The 12123-nt window shown below is 42.6% G+C and overlaps 1 protein-coding gene and 1 long non-coding RNA gene across 3 annotated transcripts in view; one reads left to right on the top strand and one right to left on the bottom strand.

Annotated features, from left to right (window-relative positions):
* The window catches only part of ADCY7 (adenylate cyclase 7), a 228605-nt gene extending 221884 nt beyond the window's left edge, over positions 1-6721 (bottom strand). Inside the window, exon 1 of the mRNA XM_077458399.1 lies at positions 6511-6721. Within this exon, the coding sequence (XP_077314525.1) occupies positions 6511-6684 (174 nt within the window). The 5' untranslated portion in view covers positions 6685-6721. The remainder of the gene's footprint in view (positions 1-6510) is intronic.
* Positions 4717-12123, top strand: part of LOC143934645 (uncharacterized) — a 50011-nt gene continuing 42604 nt past the window's right edge. For both annotated transcript variants that reach the window (XR_013263323.1, XR_013263322.1), the window contains exons 1-2: positions 4717-4939; positions 6721-6837. This is a non-coding gene — a long non-coding RNA (uncharacterized LOC143934645). The remainder of the gene's footprint in view (positions 4940-6720; positions 6838-12123) is intronic.

The raw sequence follows: 12123 nt of genomic DNA, 5'->3' as shown, positions 1-12123 counted from the left end.
ACATATCAATGCAGTCCTTTTTACCATACTACACTGAAAAAAGTACTGCATGCAATACTTTCTTTCAGCAAACATCACAGCAACACTGTGGTTGGAGCAATCATCATCGAAACAAGGCATTCTGCCTTGTCCTTGCATTGGGGCTGCACTGAAATTGGCTGCCAGTGTAGCTCCAAAGCATCTGGTGTGAACAAGCCCTAAAAATAGGATTTTTCAAACAGCTTACCTGCAAAATCCTTTTCTTTGAAGTACATTATGGGACACAGAGCCATAGTAGTTACTATGTGGGTTATAGGTCACCTTCAGGTGATGGACACTGGCACTCCCTAAGACAAAAAGTCCACTCCCTATATAACCCCTCCCACTACTGGGAGTACCTCAGTTTTGTAGCAAAGTAATACATGTGTATACCAAAAGAAGGGAGGGACCTCTGTGTCCCGTGATTTACTTAAAAGAAAAGGATTTTACAGGTAAGCCGTTTTAAAAATCAAATTTTCTTATTGTACATTACGGGACACAGAGCCATAATAGTTACTATGTGGGATGTCCCATAGCAATGCCAACTAAAGGGAGGGAGACACAACAAAAGTAGGGCATTAAGAGACTAGAGGACTTATACTGCAGCCTGCAGTACACTGCCACCAAAGGCGATATCCTCATGACCTTTTACATCTATTTGATAGAACCTGGTAAATGTATGGACTGAGTTGCGGCTTTGCAGATTTGAGCCATGGAGGCTTGGTGATGCATTGCCCAGGAAGCACTAACAGCCCTGGTGGAGTGCGCTTTAATATGAAAAGGTGGAATTTTCCCTCTTTAAACCATAAGCTTGAACAATCACTTGACACATCCATTTAGTAATAGTATATTTCAATACTGCCTGTCCTCTCTTATTACCTTCTGGCAACACAAACAAAACATCTGTGTTATGAATCTGAGCAGTCACCTTCAAATAGACCTTGACTGCTCTCAGTACATCAAGAGAATGTAGTGACCTTTCTTCTGCAGAACGAGGTTCTGGAAAAAGTGAGGGCAGAACAATATCCTGGTTAAATGAAAACCTGACAATACCTTTGTTAGGAAATTAGGGTGAGGAAGCAATACAACCTTATCCTTATAAATAATCAAATATGGCTCTTTACAAGAAAGAGCAGCCAACTCTGATACTCTTCTTGCAGAAGATATGACAACCAAAAAAACAAATTTCCTTGTCAAAAGGACCAAGGGAATATCTCGTATCAGCTCAAAAGACTGTTTTTGTAATGCCGACAAGACTAAATTCAAGTCCCAAGGGTTCAGGGGTAACCTAACCAGAGGATTAATCCGCGTTACCCCCTGAATAAAGCTACAAACCAGAGAGTGTGAAGCAAATGGTCATTGAAAAAACACAGATAAGGCCGATACCTGGCCTTTGATAGTACTCAAGGCCAGCTTCATTTCTAATCCCAACTGTAGAAATTCAAGGATCCTACCTATAACATATTTCCTGGGGTGCCAACCCCTGGATTCACACCAGGAGACATATGCCTTCCAGACTCTGTAATATATGACTCTGGAGGCTGGCTTCCTAGCATTAACCAAAGTAGAAACTACTGAACCTGACAACCCATGGTCTTTCAGATTGTGGTTCTCAATAGCCAAACCGTTAAACTTAGCGTTTGTAAGGTAGGATGGAATACCGAACCTTGCGAGAGAAGGACATATTGAAAGAAAGATGTCAGGATGAAGAGACCATTCTCCCAGGAACAACTGTTAGCAACTCAGGTAGTCCGCCTGCCAATTCACTATTCCCGGAATGAAGACTGCTGATAGGCAAGGAATGCTGTCTTCTGCCCAGGATAGGATATGATTCACCTCTCTCTGAGCCACATGACTTCTCCTGCCCCCTTGGTGATTGATATAGGCCACTGTTGTAGCATTGTCAGATTTGATCCATTCTGTAATCTGAGCGTCCAGGCCTCCAGGGCCAGGCGTGTTGCCTGAATCTCTAGAATATTGATGGGCATGGTCATTTCTGTTTTGGACCATTTTCCTTCCAGGACTGCCCCCCAGCCCAGAAGGCTGGCATCTGTTGTCACCACCTTCCAGGTAACTGGTAGGAAGGACTTTCCTTTCTGAAGAGTCTTGGATATCAACCACCAACTGAGGCTTTGACACACTTTGGGAGATAAACGCATTGGGAAGTCTAGAGCTTGGATCTTTTTTGTTCCAAGTTGACAGGATACTGTTTTGCAGCAGTCTCGAATGAAACTGCGCATAAGGAACAGCCTCAAAAGACGCTACCATCTTTCCCAACAATCTCATGCAAAGTCAAATAGAAGGATTCTTCTTTGCTTTGACCACCTGAATAAGTTCCCTTATGGAACTGATCTTTGCCTGGGCAAGAACACCCTCCTCTGACCTGTATCTATGATCAGGCCCAAGTACTGAAATCTCCTTGATGGTTTTAAGAAGGATTTCTCCAGGTTGAGAATCCAGCCTAGGTATTCCAGGTAGCTGACTGTGATGACCAAACTCTGTTTTAAGTGGGCTACCGACTGATCTATCAAGAGTAGATTGTCTAAATAAGCCAAAATTGTTATACCCTGAGCCCTTAATCTGGTTAAAGGGGGGGCCAGAACCTTTGTAAACACTCGAGGTGCAGTAGCTAGACCGAAAAAAAGAGCTACAAACTGAAAATTAAGATTTTTTATCTCGAAGCGTAGATATTTCTGGTGAGTGGGGAAAATAGGTACATGTAGATAAGCATCCTTGATGATGATTGACGCTAGCAGTTCTCTACCTTGTAGAATGGAAACCACTGATCGGATTAACTCCATGCGAAAAGAGCACATATTCAAAAAACGGTTTAGATCTTTGAGATCTAAAATGGGTCTGACATCCCCATTTGGTTTTGGTACCATAAAAAGGTTTGAATAAAACCCTAACCCTCGCTCTTCCATGGGGACCATCGATATAATTTTTTTTAGATAAGAGGTGATCCAAAGCCACAAAGAGAATTTTTGGTCTGAGAAAACGAGGAGGACGGGAACTCCACCCACTTGATCGAGTGGGGGCGCCCCTTCATAAGGAGGTTTTAGTATTTTGTTTTGTGGGTTTCCTCCCCCAGGTCCTCAGTTGACCCTGAGGTTTACCTCTTGAACTTGACAGTGGAGGCCGTCGTGACTGCCTGGAGACAGATGCTCCTGGCACTGGAAAAGAAGCTTGTTTAAAAGAAAAACGCTTAAACTTCTTAACTGGTAAAAGGGAACTTTTCCCCATTAGAAATTCTTTGGATATATTTATTCAGATCATCTCCAAACAACCGTTCACCATGAAATGGAAAACTAGCCAAGAGCTTTTTGCATGGTGCTCCGGCTGACCAATTTTTCAAGCATAGAAGTCTACGTACATGTACCAGCCCGAACATAAGCCGTGAGGCTTGGAGAATATAATCTTTCATAGCGTGTACTGTAAAACATAACGCCTCTGATATCCAAGACAAATCTTGGGCCTGCTGGTCAGGAACAATCTTGAGCACCTCTTTAAAGTGGTCTATTAAGGACTGACATACCCCGATTGCTGCCAGCGCAGGCTAAACCACTGAACCTTGCAGAGAAATATGGTTTTTAGAAAATAATTCCAACTTCTTATTTGCTGGATCCTTCAGCATTTGAGCATTGTCTACAGGACAAGTCAAGTTCTTGTTCACAGAGGATATAGGAGCGTCAATTGCTGGAATCTCCCATTTCTTATTAAACTCTTCCTCCATAGGCTAAGGTGTTGAAAACTTTTTTGGAGGAAAAAACTATTTATCTGGGTGCTCCCACATAAGCTTTTTCAGTAATGAATGGATAGGAAAAGCATGAATAGGTTGGGGAGGCTTTAGCAAAGCCAAACAAGAAGTGGGCTCATCAACTGACTCCGCTACTGGCAGCAAAAAATGGGGAGCGGACCAACAACCTTTCCTGTGAACCCCATCCATCCGTATTAGACTCTTCAGAAGAGGAGTCATCAGCCTCTTCCTGGTTGCCTGAGAGAAAAGCGTCATCTCTCGCCCCCTGTTCCTCAGTTTGGGTAATGAACGGAGACCTATTACGCTTAGTCCCACTCTGGGATGCGATTAAGGTATCAATATTTTGTTCCAAGCCTAACATGTGGAGGAAAAAACCTCTTCAGTAATATATAAAGGGGCTGCAGTGCTAAAAGCAGCTGCAACACCCGACGTCCCTGATGGCTCACTCTGACCAGCCATAACACTCTCAGGGGAGGATGCCATCTTTTTGAGATGGTTTTAGGCTTCCTAGTGGCTGTAGAAGTCTTTCTAGAGCCCTTTTTTGAGGTGGTTTTACCCCCCTTTCCGACCATAGCCCAATGCACAAAGCAGAGATACTAGCAGAAGGAACGCATCCACTGCTTGAGCATTAGTCCAGCCCTGCCACTGCTATTAATGCTCAGCCTGATGCAATAGTAAATGTGTCAAAAGGAATGCCTGTGTCACCAAACCTCTTTCATGTCCCTCTTTGCTCTTGTGTCCCTCCATTAGCTTGCAGCGGTAACAATGGCACTTTTAAAATGTGCTGGACATTGGAGGACACCAAAGCTGTGCTAAGCCCTGCTCCCCTCCGTTGCCTACGGACCTCCTCCTTTCTTTTAAAAAAATGCTTTCCCACGCGATCGCGGACCTCTAATCCTATGGGATCATTCTGTGAGGGGGAAAAATGGCGAGGAGGGAGCCTGGAAGCCGCCAAGTAGAGCAGTGTGCCGATCATTTTTATTTTTTTTGTTTTTCTCCTGACGCTTCTTCCTTGTGAAGAGGGAGAGAAAACGGCACAGGTGGGGGCTATCTGGTAGGGAGGAAACCCCCCCCCCCAGAATTACCAGAGGTTTGCTGCTGGCTAGAGGACAAGGAAGCCTGCTGTTCCGGACACAGTGGGATCTTTTGAGGAAGCATGAGAAGGTATGTGCTCCATACATCCCCCAGTGGTGACACATAGGCATGACAACATTTAGTAATTTAAAAGAGACACTTACAAGAAAATTAAAAAATTTCTTAGAAAACTCCTTACCTTTCCCATCGCGGGGTTTTCTATGGTAAAACCAACAGACCCATTCTTCACCCTTCACGGTGGGTTCCGTTATCAAACCTTCAGGAGATGGGGACCCTCAGGTGAACCCAAAATCCGCCAGTAAAACGTTATGGCCTTAATACCAAAAGTACTGGATCCCAGGGTTCAGCTCTCTAAAAAGAGAAGCGTTTACAGGCAAAACCTTGTTTCTTCGGACACAAGGTCCAGGTACCATTCAATTCGGCCTAATAGACACTTTGAATGGATCCGGCTGCATGGCTAGCCCCAGTAAGGATTGCTCCAGTAGAGCTCAGCACAGCACATCTTTACTCGTGACCAACACCTTAGACACTGGTGAAAAAAACAGATGGTACTCCCGATAGTGGGAGGGGTTATAAAGGGAGTGGACTTTTTGTCTTAGGGCATTCCAGTGTCCATCACCTGAAGGTAGCCTATAACCAACATACTACTATGGCTCTGTGTCTCATGGTGTATGATAAGAAAACATGTACATACTAACCAGTGGCGGCTGGTGGTAATTTTTTTGGGGGGGGGCGGCAAACAGTGCCACCCCCCAGTCGTTTGGGTCTGGAGCACTTAACCCATCTATTATGGGCAGCACTTCTCCCAGGCTTCACCGACGGCTTCCCCTGCTTGGCGGCTGCGGCTTTCCCTTCCCCTGCTCTCCATGGGCATTGCGGTGGCTTCCCGGGACTCTTCTCTTTTCGACCAATCGGAAATAATGGGTCTAAGACCTGCTTCTGATTGGCCGGATTAAGGATCAGAATTTCAATAGCAAATATTAATTTGCTGTTGTAACACCTGGGTGGGCTCTGGCTCTAATCAGGTGCTTCAAAAAACACCCCCACCACTATAATTCATGTGTCCGGCATCCTGAAAAGGGCCGACGCATAAACAGGGGGTGGAGGACGTGGATAGAGCATTGGGGTGGTGGCCGTGGATAGAGGGGGTGGTGCACGGGGGGCTCCTAATGGACGGGACACCACTAATACTAACTCAAAAATTATAACTGAAAATATGCACTAAAAAATTACATTCACTTTAAAGGAAACCTGTGAGGAGACCAATCTAAGCTACCATTGTTGGCCTCTCATCAGGAAAAGTTAGCTGCCTAGTTCTCATTCCGATTCAAAGGCTTTAATACTTTCTAAGATACAGAGCTAGAACAAGTTGGAAAATCTAAATTTGGTGGCTGGATTTCTAATTTCCCGTCAATGAAGTGAAAGCAAGAGCATAGCAGTCAGACAACTAGTGTGTTCAAAGGAAGGTGCTACCTCCATACTTAACTAACCCTAAAATACAAAGGAAAAATTATATACGGCTCATGTTAGAGATTGATTTAGTAATGAAACATGATATTTTAGCTGTGGCAACATAAGCGTTACAAGCAGTTCAATTGAGTCACAGAAATTAAAGCAAATTAAAAAAAAACTATACTCACTTTACTGATTGTGAAGAACAGAACAACTAGAGTCACACAGGCAGCCCCAACAACAAAGAGCAAGATGAGCAGCAGTGGATAGTGCTGGTTGATGCATTGATACTTTTCGTAAAGCGAATGTGTAATAATCCAATCCTCATTGTCCTTTATTAGATATTTCCCTTTGGATGGCATTTTAATCCAATCTGGCTTCTTGCTTTTCTTCCCTAGTACTCACAGTGCACAAGAAAGACCAAAGCTTGTCTTCTCCCTGGGCTGTTGTGGCGTGTTAGTCTGATTCACATTGCAAGCCTGCGTCCGCCGTGAGAAGTCTGCAGCTGGAGTAAGGTAAGAGAAGCAGCTCCCTCCTCCCAAAAACATGTGCAGCTTATCGAGGCTTGTGAGCAAGCATAGCTGTGCCTGGGTGATATCCTGTCAGTTTAGTGCAGTCACTAGCCATACACCATCTCATCTTTCGCTCCCCATTGACTCCTTTGTATTCTGCAAAGCACAAAAGAAAGACAAATTAAAGGCAAAAGGCAAAAAAAATTTAAAGGCAAATTCATTGGCATTTCAATAAACAAGACTCTGTATTTAAACCTAAGCTGTAATAGAAGGAAATGCTTAAGAATAAATAAAATACTTTAAATTAAAAAAAAAAGATATATATATATAAATATATATACGTAAAATAAATAATTTAAAAAAACTTAAGAATAAAACTTGTTAAAAACAGTGACAAAGCAACTAATCTCCAGAAGTGTACAACTTAATTGTTAGGTGTTAAAACACAACCAGCTGTGCTAGATGTAAAATTAAACAAGGAAATGCATTGTGCGTAGAGTTCATGACAACTCATTAAGCATTTTGGCCTACAGGTGGCTCTTGAAAGGCAAAAGAGATCTGAGAAGATGTGGAGAGGGCAGAAAGAGGAGGAGATGCAGGAATAGGTACATTACAATGACTGGTATGTTTGAAAGCCGAGTGACTTATTCAAATCACACTTGTAAAACAACTTGTTAGTCAACTCCGTCCTCACTTCAATGATGCAATTCAAACAAGCTATACAAAGCTAAGGCTGTTTTATTACATTTATTTTATCTATCTCTGGCAAAGAGTGCCATGCCCTAAAATACTAATCACAAGCAAAGTAAAAAAGGCCTAATTTATAAATGATGTGGGACATTCAAATATCATCAAAAGCAAAAGCATTGTGATTACTACATTTTTCAAGTAAGCTCATATTGGATTGTCAAATATAATTATTGATTGTATTGTTAGAACAATGCTGCAGTTGTAAAAAGAGTAGGCTGTGACCATAGATCTTTTTTAAATTAAAATGAATCACAGAGTATATCTAGTTTTCAAAAAGTACATCATAGAATGTGTTGGGGTCATCTCGCTAGTCACTCTGGGGAAAACCACTATTCTTGATTCAGGCTGGTGGTACTGTACATGTGGTAGTACACTACCATGGAATGATGCCAAGAAAACTGAAAATCTTATCAAATACTAACCATAAGGTGAAAATGTGTCATCTTTAGTAACAAATCTAGTTGCAAATACACTGTAAACCTGTCACACAGACTTTGCAACCTGGTTTGTATCCAACTATGCCTGCTAATGTCCACCAAAATATTTTCATATCTTAATTTTTTATAGAAATCCCCAAATCACTGGGTTTATCTCTAATTTTGAAAAAATAGGCAGAGCTATACATATCATTCCTTTATGTCCCCGGGTCAACTATGGAACCAGACGTGTTGGGTGTATGATATAGAGTTATGTGTGTGGGGGGGGGGGGGGGGGATTCAGGTGAAGGTGCACTGAACAAGAATACCCCGAGTCGTAACCTTCCAAATCAATAAAAAGGACAGTAGTGCCCAAAGCAAATCTTTGAAAGTGTAAATGTACAGGCAATACCAATTATTTCAGGTCTCAAAAACCTAATCCACGAATTTAATATTTATCTTATCTGCAAATCATGTCTGCAATATGTGAGGAAATCTCCAGATTCTTCTACTATCAATGGACATCAGCACGATATGAGGGCCAATAAACAAAGGAGTTGTGAATTGTCCAAATCAATGCTGGGGGGAAAATGAAATCAAACAAGAAGTGAGGGCGGTATGGAAAAGGTAAATGGGACAAAACCCACCCATTGAAATGTGACATTCAAAAAACCCATCTAATTTTGCAAATGTGGAAAAGTGTGCCGAGAACTCCATCGGGGTTAGCCCAGCCTGGAAATTTGCTCAGTTTGGAGGAATTGGCATAAAATAGAAAAACCAGGGAAGGGGGGGTCAAACAGGAGAAACACCTGGAAGCCAGGTGCACAAGTCCATCCAATTTCCTTTGCAGGACCAGTTTTTTGATGAGCACAATAGGATAAAGACAAAGTAGGCCGGTAGCAGCATGTCCTTTGCTCTAATGCTGCCAACTGTACATTTGCCCTTAGCTACAAGTTCAACAATCCCAAAGGTGTCAAAAAAACTCTCCAGTTTACATGACTGTAAATAAGAGAGACTCACCTTAAGAGGAAAAACAAATAGATTACAAAATAAAGAGGACTACAATCAAGATCTACAAAGAATTTGGACTCTGGGAATCAGGACAGCAAGGCATATATTTCCAACCTTCTTAAAAACAAGCAGGATGGCAAATACTTTAGTAACGCCTTCTCAACCAGAGTTGGTAAACCAAAACACCAGAGCAGAATACCCTTCAAACTGACTACATCCTTTTCACAGATAGAGGAAGTACAAGAAAAGAATCTAAAGTCTGTCCTGGTGAGAGGAAAATCAGAATGCACCAAGCGATGAAGGCACCCAGTCATCTCAAACCTGACAACACATTACCCATGTGTTCTGAGATAGGGAGGCCAAGTCTAACAGGGTCCACAAAATTGTGAGGTAAGGAACACCTGCAGAGAAGCCACTGGAGCCACAGAGCAAAAGCGTTCCAACTGTAAACAAAAAATTGTGTCGACAATAGCATAGGGTACACACCTTAAATCAGATATTAATTTTCAAGCATCCTAGCACCCACGAAAAATTGAACTGGGAGACCACATGTGGAAAGCGGATTATCAATCCCAATTTATCAACAGATAGTTCCACTGTCACGGTGATGGAAAAAAAAAAAAAACTCAGCCACGTCAGGTTACATTATAAATCATTTCCAGCCCATGAGGCTATCCAAGGATCACCAGACTATTTACCTTTGAAGAATGAACTGAAGCTCCAGAGAATACAAGGCAATATAAAAAGGAGAGTTAAGCTGTTTTAGCTGAACCCTCTGGGGATCCTAGCTACGTTTAACAAGGACCGAAGCATGACCAATGAATTGTCAGGAAACTGGAAGACCATCTGCACATTATCAATCTCCCAGCTTAAAAATTACATAACATGAACATGGTCTTCTGTTTTGTTGGCTTACAATGGGATACCTAGGTGCAAAGCTCTTGGAAGGAGGCCAGTAGCCCATGACAATGGTCATTATCTGCAGGACCGATAAACAACAAATCATCCAGACAGTGCGATACTAAAAGTAGGCCTGAAGGTTGGCTCAACACAAATTCAAGAAAACTGCTTAACAATTCCAAGTCATAGCATAAGAAAGCAAACATGGCACATATCCCAAAATAGCTACGTTGGAAGCAACAACCCAAAAGGTGGAAACAGTCAGGAAGGCAGACCAAAATGGGCCAACCATGCAACCTAATTCCAAATCCTCTGCAAAATTATTATTATTATTAATTTTTTTAACACCACAGGTTCACACCCCCGATCCCCCCCCCCCCTCTGTGTGACAGCGAGCGGGGGTCCGCCTACATGACTGCATCATTCATTCACAGCAATCTGCAAATGAGAGAGCTGCAAATACCACCATCCATTGCGGCTGACAGCCTGTAGATCTCAATGGACTGCAAGGGTGCTGAAGAGCACTCTCATAGTTAATTCACAAGCCATGCAGCTTGTAAACAATCAGCCTGTTTTGGAGGCATGGGCTACAGCTGTAGGGCTTGTCTGCAGGACCCTGGCATTACACCTTTGATCCTCTGATCACAGGTGCAATGCTTTGCAGGCTCATGCGGGAAAATAATAATAAATGCACATTTTCTTCCTGAAAAAAATGTACTAATTATTTTTCCCCCAAAATCTGAACTTTGCCTTTAAGTTAGCAGACACTGTAGAACCATCCTATGGTACATAGGGGATCCAAAATACACACGAAAATCCATGTGCATTGAGTAGGAGGATGGTCTAGCCATTGAAACATGCTTGGGACAGTTCACTGGTGTCATGCTTTTCTTACCATAGGAATATCAACTTTTCAGTCCGGTTTGGTAGGTGGTCTTTATTTTTTTCATGCTAAGAAAGCGAACTGCTGGATGGGTTCCACCACAATGTTACACTCATGCTTAAAGAGACACAAGGTGTACTTCTTATCGTGGCTTTTACTAAACAGCCAACAGGCACCTTTACTTGATGATCTCCCATTGTCCATTTATAGAACACCTTGCATTATGTGAAAAGAATACAAGAAATGATAATAAAGAATAAACAATGCAACCCCTGCACTATATTATAGCCAGGATAGTGCACTGCCTTTTTTTTATTTATTTATTACAGGTATTTATATGGCACCATCAGTATACAGTATATATACACAGTACCTCACAAAAGTGAGTACACCCCTCATTTGTGTAAATATTTTATTATATCTTTTCATATATAACACTGAAGAAATGTCACTTTGCTACAATGTAAAGTAGTGAGAGTACAGCTTGTATAACAGTGTAAGTTTGCTGTCCCCTCAAAATAACGAAATACATGGCCATTAATGTCTAAAACGCTGGCAACAAAAGTTAGCACACCCCTAAGTGAAAATGTCCGAATTGGGCCCAAAGTGTCAATATTGTGTGTGGCCACCATTATTTTCCAGCACTGCCTTAACCCTCTTGGGCATGAAGTTCACCAGAGCTTCACATGTTGCCACTGGAGTGCTCTTCCACTCCTCCATGGCGACATAACGGAGCTGGTGGATGTTAGAGACCTTGTGCTCCTCCACCTTCTGTTTGAGGATACCCCACAGATGCTCAATAGGGTTTAGGTCTGGAGACGTGCTTGGCCAGTGAATCACCCTTACCCTCAGCTTCTTTAGCAAGGCAGTGGTCGTCTTGGAGGTGTATTTGGAGTCGCTATCATGTTGGAATACTGCCCTGCAGCCCAGTCTCCAAAGGGAGGGGATCATGCTCTGCTTCAGTATGTCATAGTACATGTTGGCAGTCATGGTTCTCTCAGTGAACTGTAGCTCCCCAATGCCGGTAGCACTCATACAGCCCCAGACCATGACACTCGCACCATCATGCTTGACTGTAGGCAAGACACACTTGTCTTTGTACTCCTCACCTTGGTTGCCGTCACACACGCTTGACACTATCTGAACCAAATAAGCGTGTCTTGGTCTCATCAGACCGAAGGACATTGTTCCAGTCATCCACTTCCTTAGTCTGCTTGTCTTCAGCAAACTGTTTGCAGGCTTTTTTGTGCATCATCTTTAGAAGAAGCTTCCTTCTAGGACAACAGCCATGCAGAACAATTTGATGCAGCATGCAGCATATGGTCTGAG

This window comes from Lithobates pipiens, unplaced genomic scaffold (assembly GCF_037356315.1).
Source record: "Lithobates pipiens isolate NorthernLeopardFrog02 unplaced genomic scaffold, aLitPip1_a1.2 Scaffold_10, whole genome shotgun sequence".
NCBI lineage: Eukaryota > Metazoa > Chordata > Amphibia > Anura > Ranidae > Lithobates > Lithobates pipiens.
This window is presented reverse-complemented; position numbering and strand designations above follow the sequence as displayed.